This window comes from Sardina pilchardus, chromosome 14 (genome assembly GCF_963854185.1).
Source record: "Sardina pilchardus chromosome 14, fSarPil1.1, whole genome shotgun sequence".
Lineage (NCBI taxonomy): Eukaryota > Metazoa > Chordata > Actinopteri > Clupeiformes > Clupeidae > Sardina > Sardina pilchardus.
In genome coordinates, this window is record NC_085007.1 from 14,072,628 (window position 1) to 14,089,866 (window position 17,239).

The 17,239-nt window shown below is 42.0% G+C and overlaps 1 protein-coding gene across 1 annotated transcript in view; it reads right to left on the bottom strand.

The window, feature by feature from the left end:
- tbx5a (T-box transcription factor 5a) overlaps positions 1–14,743 on the bottom strand; it is a 31,799-nt gene extending 17,056 nt beyond the window's left edge. The window contains exons 1-3 of the mRNA XM_062554224.1: positions 14,617–14,743; positions 1,944–2,116; positions 1,432–1,526 (exon numbers count right to left, since the gene is read on the bottom strand). Coding sequence (XP_062410208.1) covers positions 1,432–1,526; positions 1,944–2,087 — 239 coding nt within the window. The 5' untranslated portion in view covers positions 2,088–2,116; positions 14,617–14,743. The remainder of the gene's footprint in view (positions 1–1,431; positions 1,527–1,943; positions 2,117–14,616) is intronic.
- Positions 14,744–17,239: the final 2,496 nt, after the last annotated feature.

The following is a 17,239-nucleotide window of genomic DNA, read 5'->3' on the forward strand; positions in this document are numbered from 1 at the left end:
GCCGAGAAGAGCATACATATCGCCATTGCCTACTGAAAGACAGTTCAGACTAGCTGACTATATCGGCGACACAGCCCTGGGCCTAATGAATAATAAATACCTGAGACCCGCAAGACAATTTGTTAACATGAGCACGGACCACCATACTAGACATACGGACATATTTACCGTCTAAAAGTCGTGTAAAATACCTGAAAGCACACACAGTGATATGCTGGGAGCATGGATGTGGATTTTTGTATTTTGTTGTATTTAAGATTACTTGCAGTAAAACTGTTGTCAAGGACAAGACTGTCTCTAAAATAATATAGGTCTAGACGTAATTGTAGTTAGTTATAAACGAAGAAGAAAATACATCCTGTAATTTCAACTGCTGAAATTAAATAGTTTTGTAGATAAAAATCATAAAATGTCATCTCTGTCTCATGCCATGCAGGCATAGACTAGATCACATATATTCAAGGTTGCCACAATACGCTGAGACACGAAAACATTCTGTGCATCTGCATCTCTAAATGCAGACCACAACAAAGCTATATCAACCCACGATATAGTGAAAGGGGGTGTTCAAACTGCCTAAGCCTGTGTGTGCTGCAAAATGCTTGCAAGAAACTGAATCAACCAATGACCGCAGCCTACAATCTCAGAACATTTACACGAACCTGCTTTTCAACAGAGCAAGAGCTAATTCATAGTCAACAAAATTGCCCTGTGCGGACACCATTTTTAACAGACTATAATCCCTTATTTGAGGCAGGTGGCATTGAATGGCTTCTCTCACGCCTTGGCCTAATACGCCATATTGTTCTTGCAACTGTAATTGTCTGCTTCAGAGTCAAGAACGCTACTTTGTGTCGTCTTTCGTTAACCAAGACAGAGATCGCCATTGCAAACACAAGGCAGTAAGTAAATGACATTCATAAGTTTCACACCGAGACCGTCAGACTTAATTTATTCGAGAGCAAAACTGTCCAGAGACTTCCAACACTCTTAACAGTCATATTCCTGTAACATATACAACATTGTGAAGGGAACAATGCCAACTGCCCTACATCATTAGAGATGCCTCCCACACAAGGCAACAAATTCCATAAATCACTCTTGCCATAATCAGACTTTCTAAAAAAAAATGTATAATAATAAAAAAAAGAAGCTTAGTAGGCTTCTATCTCTGCTATGCTGTACCTGCAATAAAAGCTTTGTGTGCTTCATATGGCTAAAACTACCAGACAGGACCTATGTTGTTTTGAGGCCTGCCCCCTTTGGAATGCATGGTGACCAAACAGCCAACGTGTCATTCCATGGCAGAAAAGGCTGTGCTTTTCATTTCATTTCACTTGATTATGTCAGAAATGGAGAACACAAGCATGCATGTCAGCGCAAAATAGCAACACTGGTGCAATTTGCTCTCTTAATGAAAATGTATCTTACCTGCCAGCTTTGGTGATTATCATTTCTGTGCCCACTTCGTGAAATTTCATCCACAGCTCCCTTTCATGCAAATATACCTTAATTCCTTCCATTCCCTTAAAACATACAAAAACAGAAAGCCATCAATAACTATACAGAATGCGCCCTTTGCACGGATAAATACCAAAACACACAGCTTGATATACAAAGCACATTGCGTAGAATAGCTTTTTTTTGTCATGCTGCCTTATTGACGTTATTATGCATGTATTACAGCCTATTCAATATATGTGTATGTAATACATTTTCCATTATTAAACTGTTGTTATTGTGAACAGACAGTAAACTTACTCGCAAATGTCAAAGAACATATTTTGACCTTCGCTAGTAAATTGCAACAGTTACAAGACATGTATGCTATGCTTAGTCAGCAACATAAACAGAAGACAGTCTACAGACAATATCAGTTATATATATTCAGAATTTGATTACAACAATACTCCGAGGCCCCTGAGGCATGGGATAGGCCTAACCTGTTGAATATAAGTTGTCTGCGATGACGGCGATTTGCTTGAAGTTCCATTTTGTTTCTCCGGTTTACTTTCAGTGTGTAAATCCTTCGATTCCGTTTCACTTGGCGAATTTTGGAGACCAAACGCTTCCTCGTTGTCCGCCATGTCGGGAGGCCTCGTAAGCAGGGATCCAACTGTCAGATCGAGGAGAGGCGTGAACTGCAAGCTTGCCGTTTGCTATATAATTAAACATTAAGATGGCCATAGGCAGAGGTGGAAAACCATATAGTCCCAACCAAATATCTTTACTTGCAAAGGTTATGGTCAAAACAAAAAGACAAAAAAAATGTTCTACCAACAGAACGCCACCTTTTGGGATGGCTATTGGCCTGCAGCAATGTAATCATACTCTGACCATATGAGGGGATAAAAATGCATCTGAAATTTAAACTAACTGCAGAATATGTTGATAACCCGTCACAGAGACGCAAACGAATAAGAACCTACACAAAAACGCGCGCGTACATATACACACACGCGCGCGTACACACACACACACACACACACTCACACGCGTAATGTCATAGGCCTCCAAGCACTCAAAATATACTGTCCATTCACTGAGGTTATATTTTGACATAATCCATGTAGGCCTACAAACAGATATTTTGCCATTTTGTTTTTCAGAACAAAAGTCTCGTATAGGCTGTTTCTGTGTCAGACGGTTGTACTATCAATGTTTTAACACAGCACTGATATTACCAATGGATGTTTATGTTTTGAGGTTATTCATGCTGAATTCTTTGTGATACTCTATGGCAACTGATGTAGCCAATTTCAATAAACTTAAGATACTGACCTATTCCAACAGACTTTCAAAAGGCATGTTCATATTTCACTTTTTCACAGAATAGATGCGCAGAATGCTTGAAAAGTAAATTGTTAACGTTATAGTTGATACTAGCTAAGGTCCACACATGCAATCAGCCAAAACAAACAAATCGTATTATAAGGACGATACTATTGCCTTCGAGATAAACCGTTTCAAGCATTTTCACAACACCAAGCGGGGCACACAAAACAAATCACTTTGACTGTTTTCGAGCTCAAATTTGGTAGGCTATTTCAAGTAGTAGGCTAATATTTCGAATGCCCTATTTCACTGACAGCAGGAAGCTCAACGATAAACCTATCATAATTAACGCTTTTAAAAAATATATTCATCGTCACTGGTTGACAAAGACATTCTTTGACGAAATGTCTCGATGGCCGCAAGGGACTGAAATAACAATGACCATAAGTGGACCAATAATTGCACAGACGTGAGAGAACATGGACAGCAGACAACGTTTACCTTGTATTCTGCTGCTAGATTGGCAGAGCGGCGAATCCGTTAGCAACCAACCCGATATCTTCCCACTTCAAAAGGAGCAATGTGTTTATGAAGTTTCCCTTTATTAGAACAAATCCAAGCGTGTAGCTCGCAGAATGCTATCCAGTAAACCCATTGGGTTTCGTCCTCTCAATGCCCGCCGAAAATGTCCCTTTGCCAAAGGACCAGGGAATGCAAAGATTTGATGAGCGAATGATTAAAATGATCGCAGCGGGTAAATAGCAGTAACTACTATTACGACAAGATGTAGGCCTATTATTTTAACCTTGTGGACCGTTTTCCAGAAAGCCTGCCCTGGTGATCGCGCATACCATTGTAGTAGTCCTCTACAAGAGCAGGTCTGTCACCGCCTTCCTCTCTCTCTCCCTCCCTCTCTCTCTCAGAGCTCGCTCTCTACTGGCCCAATCTTGCTGCTCTCCAAAGCGGAAACGCGGAGGCAAACGACGTAGTCGGGGTTACTCGCAGTGTCTGAAGCCAGTGCTGAAACAGCATTGGTCCATCCTCAGTTTAGCTCGCGCTCACGTCCCCACCCCCATCCCTTTGCCCCCCGCGTTCCTCCAAATCTTTTTGACATGACCAACGAAGATATTTTCCATATGAATGATTTTATTATGAAAAAGGAATAACTGCATATCTACATAGTCACTTTTGTCCAGATTTGTCACCATTAATTATGTAAGGAATGCACAAAAAGGTTCAAATGTTGGTAAGCATAATTAATCTGCTGTTCGTTGCCATTCTTGAAGGAGCCCAAAATATACGATTAGGATGCTAACGCAGAATATATCGGTCCTTTTAACTCACGCACACCTTTTTGTTGAGCACTAAACTTAAATTATGGAGGACATCAAGAAAATGTCACAAAAAGATCATCGCAATTATAGCCTAAAGGTAGCCTATGTCATCTTTGTGCGTGATGGTCATCGCAGGCTGCCCTTCAAATTACAGTATAGGGAAAAGTGCGTGTTTCAATCCTCCAATCATTGTCGTCTGAATGTAGTTTACTCTTGTCATTAAATTACAGGAATACGGCAGTCTCAATGTATCCAAGAGAGAGAAAATTACTTTATGTAAACATTCCTGTCAGAATTCAACAGCAAGTGAAATGAAACTAGACTAAATGTCACTTGGAGGTGACAACATAGTCGACACAACAGATTTACAGATTCTGGTTAACACTCACCAACCATGACGCGGACAACTTGTTTAGATGATATTTGGACAGGAGGTATGGCTAGAAAGTATATTTAAGATATGCAGTGGGATCTATGTTGTTAAAGCAACCCAAATTTCACACTTTGCAATTGATTCCATTTAGGAGGAAGGCACAGACCTTACCTAGTTGGATGCTAACACAGACGTCACTGTAGGCCAAAATTCCAGTTAAAAGCTGTGCTTGTATGAACATTTAAACCATGGTGTCCATGCATAAGAAAAAAGAAAATAGTGTGTGCATGTCACTACGTCAAAATTCTACCCTTCAAGATTTCACGTTAGTACTTTTGACCAGTCGTGTCTCCTCCATCGCCAACACGCAAAACCTGCACAAACACTAATGGGCGCAGACACGCTCACGTACTCAGGCCCATTCATATTTTTCGTTCAGACCACAAATGAATCGGCTAACCACAACACTCTCAAATGTTCATGTTCTCCTTGCAGTTTGAAGGACTGCAGGCAACACATATTTCGTCGCTAACATGTCATATTAATTACACGACTAAGCTTCTTATGAAGTGTCACGCTTAAGTTATCACTGTACAATAACTGCCAGATGAAAGACAAACGCCGTTTAGACGTTTAACTGGCCATTTCAGAATGATCTCGGTGCCCAATAAGACATATTTGTCAGGATAAAGGCATTACGTCCCCTTTTGGGCCACAGTTATGGTAATATGCTATAACTATGTAATAACGGACCCACTGTACCCATGCAACAGGCTTAATTCAGTTTAATTTATATTATAGACACGTTGATGGTATTTTCTTTGAGTAGTTGCATCGTACCTATTTGGAGAATGGAGGCAGCGCAAGTGGCACAGGCACCCTCAATTCAGGCTGCGCTAAATATAGACTAGCGTCTGATAACCCGCCGGTGCAAAGAAAATAGCAGGGAGCTGGTCGTATGTGATGCTAAAATGGCAATCTGGCGAACTTGCACGGTAAAGTAGCCTAATTCTAGCCGGCCCCGAGGGCAACGCGCATCTCAAGAGCTGTCCGCGAGATACGAGCCGAGCTGCGTGTCACCCTTGGCTGCCTCAGAGGCACCGCGCTCTCCCGTCGATAATTTCACGAGAGAAAACACAGCAGCTGTACTCAGAGATAGTCTGACCTGAAAGCTCAACCAAAGGAGTGCCGCAGATTATAGAGCGAATGGCATCATGATTATAACCATGAGTTATGTCGGGTAAGTGTGTTCTCACTAGTAAGGCTATAAATGATAGGCTACTTGCTTGCACAAGTAACTTGATATTATTCCCACTAAACACGGGGCTCAGCATATTGTTAGGTAAGTGAAACAATATCAGCCATAGTCTCAGAGTAACCTATGATGATTGTTTACCTGTTTGATTGAATTTCGCTGGAGTTCAACAGTGCGTACTTTCGTGTGCTTAAATTCTGATTAGCCTATCTTATGTGAACTCACAACGTCCACTGCATGGGCGACAAGGACGAAATTCATTTCTAGCTCAGTCTCTGCAGGAAGTTTAAGACTATTCTTTTCCTATGAGAATCTCGTCATGTGGAGTTACTTGTGTCCCTTAACAGAATGCAATTTTAATTTGAAAGCATGTTGCCAACGTCCACTAACCTCTGCGCAAAAGAACTAACAAGAGAGTACATTCACCTGAATCCCCAGCTCATACAGTAGGCTAGTCTACATTAATCTGCACACATCAAAATAAGTCCCGAACCATTTATGTCAAACATGATGAAAGAAAACTTTCACACTATCTAGACGAAATTTATTTGGGTAGAGTTCTGCTGAATAACATATTTGTCAGAATAATGAAAGAAAACAATCTCTGCATCATATACATCATTTTTTTTTTCAAAACTCTAAATAGCACTTAAGTCAGCAAGATTCAGATGGAGTTAAAGCTCCAAATATCGTAGAGGATCAATTAGCCTCGAGCAGGGCCACTACTTCATATTTTACAAATAAGCACAACAGAAATGTCATCATGCCACAGACACCTTATGTACCTCAGATCAATGGCTCATTACTTCTCTGATAGGCGGTTTGTACATGTTCATCTCCAACGCCAAATCCGTGCCAATCATCTGTCTGGTCATTTATCTTATCTCAAAGTCAGGGCTCTGACTTAATTGTGCAAACGACAACATTTTTTTTTTTATTACCAATGCACTGGGGCGTCTAGTAAGTTACCACTAGGCAAGTATCCTAAAACAGTTCGAATAGACAGTTTGGCCGGCTACTTCATCCGAGAGAATACAGGAATTGTTTTAAGTCATTATACATTTCGGCCGAGACAGTTAATTATGAAATTGTGTGTGTCTAAAACTTAGTTGGCATGTATAGCCTATAGTGCAATCATACCACTGAATAAAAATATCCGGCTACCATTTCTTTTCCTGCAAAAGGACAAAAGGTCACTCAACACTCCATCTACAATTTACTAAAGCTTAACACTATCAGCAGTAGTTCAATAATAACACGCTAACACAATAGAGACTCAGCCAGAGTGCATTTCAATAAAGTTGGTGTAAAACCAGTTAGTTTACAAGAATGAATTGAAGTAAAGGTTCACCGAAGGAGTATGAAGTAGGTTGACAAAGAACAGATACAAATGAATAAAGTTTAATCTAACTCTCCATCCAACATTTTATATGACATATATGATATATAGCCTTTCTGATTAGACTTGTTTATAACGGTTTATAATGAGCGAATGAATGTGTGCAAGTTTGCGTGATGCGTGTTGTAGTGCATGTGAAACTATGTGGGGCCAGACAGCAAATGCATGTTGGAACTGTGCAATTAACTATTAATAACTTATTGGAAGAGTCAGAGAAAGAATCGAATATTCTTTTTGCAGATAATTTCCAGAAATTTCTATTATTGGATGAGTTCAAAACTAAAACAAAATCTGATCTAAATCTGGACTGAATATTTTGATGAAGATGAGTAACACTGAGTAACGATATAAGATCAAAGTTTTCTTTAAAATAAACTGATTATATATTCCAAGGGCTTAGCCTCTAGGAACAACTAGAAATTGCTTACCGGGTCAGCAAGGGGCATATGCAACAAGAGTTGCAACCCCTGCAAATCCAATGCCCATTTTTTCTTACAAGTTTTTGCATAGTTCTAGAGCGCTTTTAAGTCTGCATTTTGTAAAATGATACCAGGAATACAAGACATTTAAAATGTAGATTGAATTCAGAGATCTTTGACAAGTTTATGCGCCATCAGATTGTCTTACAACAAGCGGACTAGGCTACTCTTATCCACCATGGAGATGTTTTTTTGGGGACGTAAATCCAAACATAATATTGAACTCCTCATCAACGCATCACCAATTAATTCATCAAGCCTCTCATTGGCATTACATGTAAGTCATTATTTCAAGATGCCACAATTACTGTAGCCTAGGGCGTACTGTACTTAGTTTTCCCCACTTAAAAACACAACAAATGATGTTTTGCGCATTACAGGTTTTATATTTTGAGTTGTTGAATGCGCAAAAAGTATGGCAAACGTTATAAAACGAAAAGGAGTTGCTTTACGAGTATGCAGTATAATGTAAGACCATTATACATATTCCGTACCATCGCAAAATTATCCTCAGCCTTTCATTGCAAAATCCTAATCCACGAGAAACTAACAAACATATTTAGAATGTTGACGCGTTTTATTGGAAATTGCGAACTACTATTTTTTTAAAAAAATGCAAAAATGTATACCGGAATGACATTATAAACGTTTCAATCGTTGTGGGATGGAAAGGTAATTGGGACTCGAAACATATTCTTTCTGCTACGTTTTCTGGTAGACTTTGAAGTCGAATGAGGGAAGTTAATCTATACCACATTCTACTAACTTCACAGATAGGAACACACTACCAAAAGAGTAGATGAATGCGCGCTGACAACAACTCCAGCAACAGGTCGAGAGCTTCCCATATATGGTGGCACGTCATTACACGCACCCAAATCAGTGAATTGAGTGGACCACGGCCCCACCTTCGCGTGTTTGGCAGGTCAGCTAGTCCAGTAACGCTGTCTAATGAGAATAAGTCCTTACAATGGGTAAACCAAATTGTGAACAAGGACTCATTTCAGTGCCCTGTAATGGCAATCATATAGGAAGTGCAGGCATCCGTGCGCGCAGCAATCAAGGAACATGTGCCAAGGCATGCGTTCAAATTCATCTTTGCACCATTTTGGGTAATCTTTGAGGAATAATTTACTGTTCATACATAACATCTGTTTGTTTGTAGGGTTCTGCTCTGAGCAAAATACTTAGTGCCGCTTATACAAACAAACGCGCGGAGACACGAAATGTAGCAAAACGTTGCCTTTCTCAAGCTGTTTTGCGACGAAAATAAGGTCAAAGTGAACAGCTAATTAGTCTGACATACTACGGCAAAGAGCAACATACTTCTACAATAAACTTGTTAGCTAACCTGTGGCTATATAGTCACAGCAGGAAGTGAAGGGAAGTGGTGGAATGTGTTGAAATAACTCCGACTACATAGAGAATGCATAAAACACACACACACACACACACACACACACACACACACACACACACACACACACACACACACACACACACACACACAGGTAGAGGGAGTGGATACGGACATGTAACAACAAATGCGAAGATGCCATGTACCACAAGTCCCATTACTGCTCAGTTCATCTGCTAAGCGAGGCCCACGCAGGCTATAGAACAAATGGGTTGCTTCTAGTCTAAGCTTGGAAACCTTTAAGGAAAATGTGAAGGGGGGAAAAATAGCATCAATCGCTGCATCATCATTTTGGTTTGTTTTTGCATTATCGTCATAATTTTGGAATGCATTCTCAGTCGTACTGAAAAGGAAAACTGGGTACTTATGTCCCTGAGACTCAATAAATACTTAATTTGCCATGGGATAAGAAGTTATGTATAAAGACCGAATGCAAAATGAATTAATCAACTTTCACAACACCTTATGTGATGTAAGGGAGAACCTCAGCCATTGTCTGTGCTCTCTTCTAAATGACAAAAGCAGAAATGGTATCATGCAGGGCAGGCTACACTATTCACATCACCTTCTCCCAGACTAAAGCCAATATGTCTGAAACCCCAGCATTGCTTCTTGGGCTCCAGGACCTCTAATATCATACACATGTGACATGTACCTGAGGACTTCAGAGAACATCCACTGTGTGGTCTGAGTAGATTCCTCAGGGGGTTGCTCCATGCATGCGTGTGTGTGTGTGTGTGTGTGTGTGTGTGTGTGTGCGTACTCTTGCATATGTGAGGGTCTGTGTACAGATGTATATGTGTTTGAGATGAGAGGGAGTGAGGGAGAAAGTGACAGAGAGGAGAGAGAGGGAAAGTATATGCATGTTTCTCTCTTTCTCCCTCTCTCCTTAATACACACACACACACACACACACACACACACACACACACACACACACACACACACACACACACTAAAGCAGGAGTTTTAGTCAAAGTAGTGAGCTAGCTCTCTAAAAAGCTTTGCAAACACCACCAACAACATCTGAATTCATTTGAAGAGAATACCAAAAGTAAATGACCATAAAAACATGGCATCAAAAAGTGGCAAATTGTTGCATACTGTTGCTTTAAATGAAAACAACAAGAGGGCAAGTCATGAGAGAACTGTGTGTGTGTGTGTGTGTGTGTGTGTGTGTGTGTATGTGTGTGTGTGTGTGTGTGTGGCTCCCATGGGCCGGTGAATGAATGATCTGTGAACAGTCGGAGACCGGAAGCCTGGAGAGAGGAATGCCAATAGTGGGGCAGGTGGGTGGGAGAGGCAAGAGGAGAGAAGAAGAGGACCTGACGGAGAGCAGTCTCACTCCCAGGCCAGCAAAGAAGAGCGCACACGGAGCGGACGGACAAAATGATGGGACAGTTGTGATGCTATAATCTTCAACAGTCTATGGGACAGTTAAGTCCATACCACTAATCTGTCCTGCAAGAATATTATGCAGATTTCATGTGTGCTTTTGTGGATCTAATCACTCTTTGATAGAGCAGACAAGCGATGATGATGATGAGGATGATGATGATGAAGTTTGAAGATTAAGTGGGGAAGTTTGTACTGGCTTAAACCGTGTCAGCATTTCTTTTTAAAATGTAAGTGGAGGTATGTTATTGGTTAAGCAGCCGAGGCAACATGGGGTATAAACATCAGCATTGACACATGCATTCATACATACTGTAACTGTCAGGAAGTCTTCAATAAAAATTCACTGAAAAATATTTTTGAGTAATTCTTCACAATCACATATTTCATATTCACATATTTCTTCACAATCCCACCTACAGTATGATCAATTCCTCCCCTTCCAGTCTGTCTGTCATAAGGTCAGAGTTCATATTAAATGACTAAAAATGTCTGAGGTGGTGTTGACATCACAGGTTAAACTTTAAGAAGAAGACGCCTGTATAAAAGAGGCAAATAGCATCTGATGGTATGATTTCACGAATGCTCTGTCTGACACTTTACTGTTGGCAATTGGCAAAGTATCAGTTAACCAAGAAATTCTTTGGCCTGTACAATGAGAATGCCAGAATATGGCCAAAATATGAAAAAGCAATGAAAAAAATTCATATCATACATCTGAGTGCTTGGTTTAACTATAATGTTACACAAGCTGAAACCACACATGAAACCATGACTGTCATACTGCGGAGTGGAGCACATCACACCTTAGCCCGTGTGGCGAGGCCTCGATGCCAGTGGGTCACCAGCGGGCAGCAGGCCGAAGCCACAGGGCAGGCTGGAAAGGTTGGGCATGAGCGGGTTAAGGCGGCGACATGGCCACACATGGCTAAATACATGCCATGCCCCACAATGAACTGACTCCTACACCCCCCCACCACCACCACCACCACCAGCCCACACCTCCACCTCTCCATACTCCATCTTGCCCAGCCGCCCATCAACCCTGCCTGGACGTCGCAGCTTGTTCCACTGAAGGCTCGGGGCGATAAGGTATCTGCGGCAGCGCAGTGGTGCACCGCTCAGCAGCATTGTCCCCCACACCTCGGCCCTCACTCACAACTCCTCAGCCCGCCCGGGGGCCCTCAGGCCTGGGGAGGCTGGAGTGGGGATGGGGTTGGGGGATGGGGGGGGGGGGGGGGGCACTGGTGGTGGCGGTGGGTGCTGGTGTGTATGTGTGTGTGCGTGCGGGGAGGGGAAGGGGGATCAGGCTGACACATTTCTGCTAACAATCACCTCACACACTGAACCCACATTCCGGCTTCCTGGTCCCTCTCCTTTTTTTTCCATTCACTTTCTTGGCCTCCAACCCCCCCCCACCCCCCCCCACGCACACCTCGCCGCCCTCTCTGCCCGTGCGTCACCCCCCGCCCCCCCCAGCCTCCTTGTTCCCAGCCAGGCTTGCAAGGCCAATACGAGCGGGCGGGGGTCAGAGTAATTAAACAACAAGGAGACATCGGGGCTATAGCAGTTATCTGATATATCGTGGAAGTGCTGATGAGATCACTGTTGTCAGTGCAGTCACGGTGACCATTGTGTTTGTTGACGTCACCACCGTCACTGCTTTAATTGTAACCGTCAACATGGGAGCAATGCGGTCATTACAGTAATGATGGTATGGCTATAGTATCACTGAGGCTAAAATGAAGTGCTATTCCCTGCAGATCATATCAAAGACCAGACAATAATGATGCCATGTGGGATTACTGATAGATGCTCAGTTTTATTCTGTGGATAATACTCTACCGCCCTCTACTGGTTGAATCTTTCCCCTTTCACTATGCTAGAGCTGTAACTTCTATCAGAAATGTTAAATGTGATTGATAATCAATATGGGTGGGAGCTAATATGTAGTATTTGATGAGTGTAGTGCCAAAAAGGGAGATTACCAGAAAGTCCCATGTAATCCATATATAATCCTTTGCTATGTGTATGACCGTGTGCACTGATACAATATAAAAATCTTTATAGGAGGTATTGTTTGGAGGATACTGAAACACATACAGCATACATAAAGGTCAGCCACATATTCACATATGAAGACAGAAACTCAAAATATACACAGAACACACACGCAGACACACATACGCACACGCACACTTGCACAAACACACACACACACACACACACACACACACACACACACACACACACACACACACACACACACACACACACACACACACACACACACACACACACACACACACACACACACACACACACACACACACACACACACCATTAAAATCCAAGACACTAAAGATTAGATGGTGACTTGAGGCATAACAGATGCAGGATTGAGAATTCAATCATTTATGAGATCTGAAAACAGCAAATGCATATGGTACTAGTTGCGGAGTTGTTAAGCCCAAAGGGTCGGTAAAAACAGGGATGGATGGAGTAAGAAAGAGAGCCCGAAAGGAAAAACAAGTAAAAGAAAAGTAGAGGAAAAGAAAAACAGAGGAAAATAGATAGACAAAGAGAGACATACTGTACATTGACAATACAAGGCGGAAAGAGAAGGATAAATAGAGAATGATGGTACATGGTAGTGTTAAGATGGAAAGAAGTAGATAGAGACGGCTACATCGATAATTAGAGAAAGATAGAAAGAGAAAGAGAGAGGTATACTTTCAATCATGGGTGGAGAAAAACAAAAAGAGATAGTGATACTCTACATGCAAGTGTCTCCTCTGCGGTGGTCCCTTAGTGGGGTGGGCGGCCCATCAGAACACAGCTGCCCGAGGGGTCAGAAAAACCCAACCTCCGGTATCGCACGTCCTCATTCCAGAGATTTACGACTGATATCATATTCCCAAGGCCAGGGCTGGAGCTTGGGTACTAATACAAAGGGAGGACCAGAGGGCTGTGTGTGTGTGTGTGTGTGTGTGTGTGTGTGTGTGTGTGTGTGTGTGTGTGTGTGTGTGTGTGTGTGTGTGTGTGTGTGTGTGTGTAGGGATCTCAGAATTAGAATCCAGTGAGAGCCATACAAGTTTCAGATTGGTGCCAAAGTAAAGCGAGAGAAATTTGACTCGTTTCAGAATAGCCTATTTGAAGAAATTGATCTACCTGCGGTAAATACACCGTTTCGGAAGTATTACAGTTTAGATCAATTCCGTACACAAGCATCTAGGAGCAACACAAAAGTGGTTAAAACAAGGTCAAACGTTCAAATTATTGTTAGCTTTCTTGCTACAGGGCATGAGCATTGCAATCGGATATGACAGATTGTATTTACTATGCCTAATTATTAATCCTATAATCTCACTCAAAGGTCTTGAGGGGTTGCACGCAAGGAGGGAAGGTGATCAAACCAATGTGAGATGAATGACACAAGTCCAACACTTGAGGTGAGAATTTTAGTCTAGTTTATTTGTTTATTTAAATGGTCACTGAACCAGAGTTAGGTATTATATGGCTGATCCAGCCAAGTGGCAACTACAGACTGATACCCTGGACACACTTGCATTATCCCTACACACATATTGAAGTGATGGGAGTGGAGCAAGGGCATGAATTAATATGTACTTCAGACAATAAATGCAAGACAAATATCATAAGGTGAAAGGTCAATAAAGCATTCTTTTCAATAATGGCCTTCATGTTTCTTGAATCCAATCTCATGAGATGCAGTGGGAACTTCCTGTGGTTTAGATGAGATGTTAAACTGCTAAATTATAATTGGGTGGTATGGGAATTTTATCTCTTGAGCCAAAATATTTAGTCATATCTAAAACTGAATCTCTTAAATAATTATTAAACAAATCGGCTCTTTGTCATGAGCCATCTTATTTCAGACCCTTTATCTCATTGGTTATCTTTCTTTAAAACTCTGCTGATGTGTAGCCTATTTCCAAGTTTGCCAGTTTCTCAGTTTCTGAAGCAACGGGTTTTGATCGTAATGTTCCAGTGCTTTGGTTTTGCGAGTGAGTGAGGCCCACATAACTTTCACATCATTTGTTGTATGTCGAATTGTGATTAGGCGGGTATATCTAGAAGAGTTTGAATGGCATTACAGAGGGCTGTGTGGACTATTATCACTTCTTTTGGGTATCAATAATAGAATTACCCTTCGGACGAACAATACCTTAGCTGATGGAAGCATCTGGAGACTGAGTTGAACAGTTGGAATGATCCAGTGTTTTGGTGGACGTCGTCATCTGCTGCAGCCAGGAGCTAGTTGATTAGCTATCTTCCGTGTCGTCTTTGGTTTGGAGCTGCTTCTTCTTCGGAGGATTTGTCGTCGCGTTTCCATTCAGCATCATGGAGGTAAGCTGGCTCCATGAATATAGGCTAAGGTAAGCCTACGAGTTTGGTTCCTCTCCGTTGCTGTATGTTTAGGCCCCAACAGTAACAGTAACGCAGTGACAAAACAAGAAGGGTGACTATACCGGGTTCAATAAAATCCTTGAATCATTTTTTGACTTGAGGTTAGTTAGCATGGCGTAATATGCCTACTTTGGCGCAGGTGCGCATCGTCACCGTTCCACATTTCAGCCATCTTTAACCAGCAGGCCTATGCCAACTCTAAGACTATTTCTAACATTTTGAAAGATGGCATGCAAAGTCTAGCCTAATACAATACCATCATGACAATTGTGTGTATGTTGAGACGACATTGATGCAAAGTGGTCACAAAAACTTTGGGGCTAACGCAGATTTCACGTCGACGCGAAAGCTGAAATATAAATTAGGCTAACAAATAAGTCTTGGTTTTATGTGACCCTATATTAACAAATTTCACTTAGGTATAATTCTCATAAGAATGCTGCCAACCACTTTGACTCAAAATATTCACCTGAGTGCAGAATGGAAGCTTTCAATTTTTTTTTATTAAACTACACATTAAGTAGGTGAACTACATCTCACATGCACCATGTCAACAGTAGCCTTCTTTTCTATCCAGTCAGTTTGCAACGCAAGATCACAGGACTTCATGCCCTCTGTTTATGTATGGCTTTTGGTGAGAACATTTAGGTTCACACGCTGTGGTCGAAAGATGTAATGTGTGAGTGCCTGGTTTGACAGTGGGGTTCCCCTCTCATCGCCCACTGGCGGCAGCCAAGCGGATCTGTCATTGATTTGGGGTGGCGGGCCACAGTGCGGTGAAAGACCACAACTCTGTTGTCACGCCACACGCCACACCGTGTTTGTCTGGCGATATGCCACCCTCTCCTCTGCCTGCTGGCGGTTTTCTAGGAGGTGACTCTGACACTGAAGACTACGCAGGCCTTTGAACCAGAGTTCGATTCGTATCAGTGTTCGGCCCCTGTGCTCGACTCTCTGTGCATAAGGCCACTCGCACATAATGCTGCCTGGGAGTTGAAGAGTTACGCTTGAAGTTCGCTCCCAAGGTTGGGTTGGTTCAGAGGGCGTCTCTCTGACCACATACCGTGCAGCAACGGTGGTCAGATTAGTCTTCTGGCCCTCAATGATAGACTGGAGTGATTGAAAAACACAGGATGAGGGTGACTGAAAGAACACTGAAGGAAGATAAATGAGGTTGGTAAGGGTAGTGCCAAAAATGGATTTCACACAAGGTCAGCACCGCTTAGGCCTAACTGTATGAACTATTCCTTTGCTATATTTTAAAAACATCAAAGTATTGCATTATTTTCAAGTTACGCAAACAGCAAATGGTAGATCCCTTCAAAATTTGCGCGTAGCACAGACTTACTTCATTCTATTGTGTTATAGTGCTTCCCGAACTGGCATTTTCATTTATTGAGTGTGTACACTGTCGGCCTATTTAGTCTTGCTACCTCCCATAAGGACTTATTTTACGTCTAAGCTCAACAACAACATCCTATAGGATTCCAATAGCAACAATCATATAGGATTTAGGAATCCTATAGGATTTTGGTTCCAAAATCTGATTGGAATCCTACAGGATTTTTTTGATATGGGGACATTAAACTAGGCCTGCCAAGGGCAATGACATGCCATACCATACCAGTCATTGCTGAATTACGTTTGTGCTCATGCATTGTCATACTCTGGCAGAATTTGTAATATGTGCAGTGTTTCCCCTATAATCTTTTCCAGCATTGGTGCTAGGGTCTGTCAAGCACCCCAATTTCAACGATGACGTTGGCTGTTGGCTGCTTTTAGAATGTGGAAGTAGGCCTAACTGTCCTGACAATTGTCCTGATGTGAAGACGTTGCTGTGGTGCTGAAAATCCAGCCGTGGTGCTGCGCCACTGCTGAATCCATTGTAGGGGAAACACTGATGTGTGCCCATTTTTGTCCAGGTGCCTTCTTCTTACTGTGGATCACACCACACCACTTTCACCACACGTCACACCACTTTTCTTGTGGAGCCTGTATTTCAACTGAAGTATTTTAAGGTTTTTTCTTTGCATCCGGACCACATTTCCTTGCAGCTGAGGCTGAAATCTATATGCCTGACTTTTAGTAGCCGGACCACTAATTCTACACTTCGTTATCTGACTTTAAAAACGGTTTGTTGGTGGCAAGGAGGTGCATCAACTCTGCTCATAACTGCTCAATAGTGCCACCTAGTGAAAGACATCAGAGCAAAAACTCGGCTCTTTATATCACAAACACCTTGTGATGAGAAGATGTGAACCGCACCACATTTTTAATGTATGGTCACTACAGCAACCTTTGGATGCATGCCACATTTTTTGAAAATCTGTCCATAGGGGACACTGTGATTACACATTTTCTCAAAATTCAAAAAGAGTTTT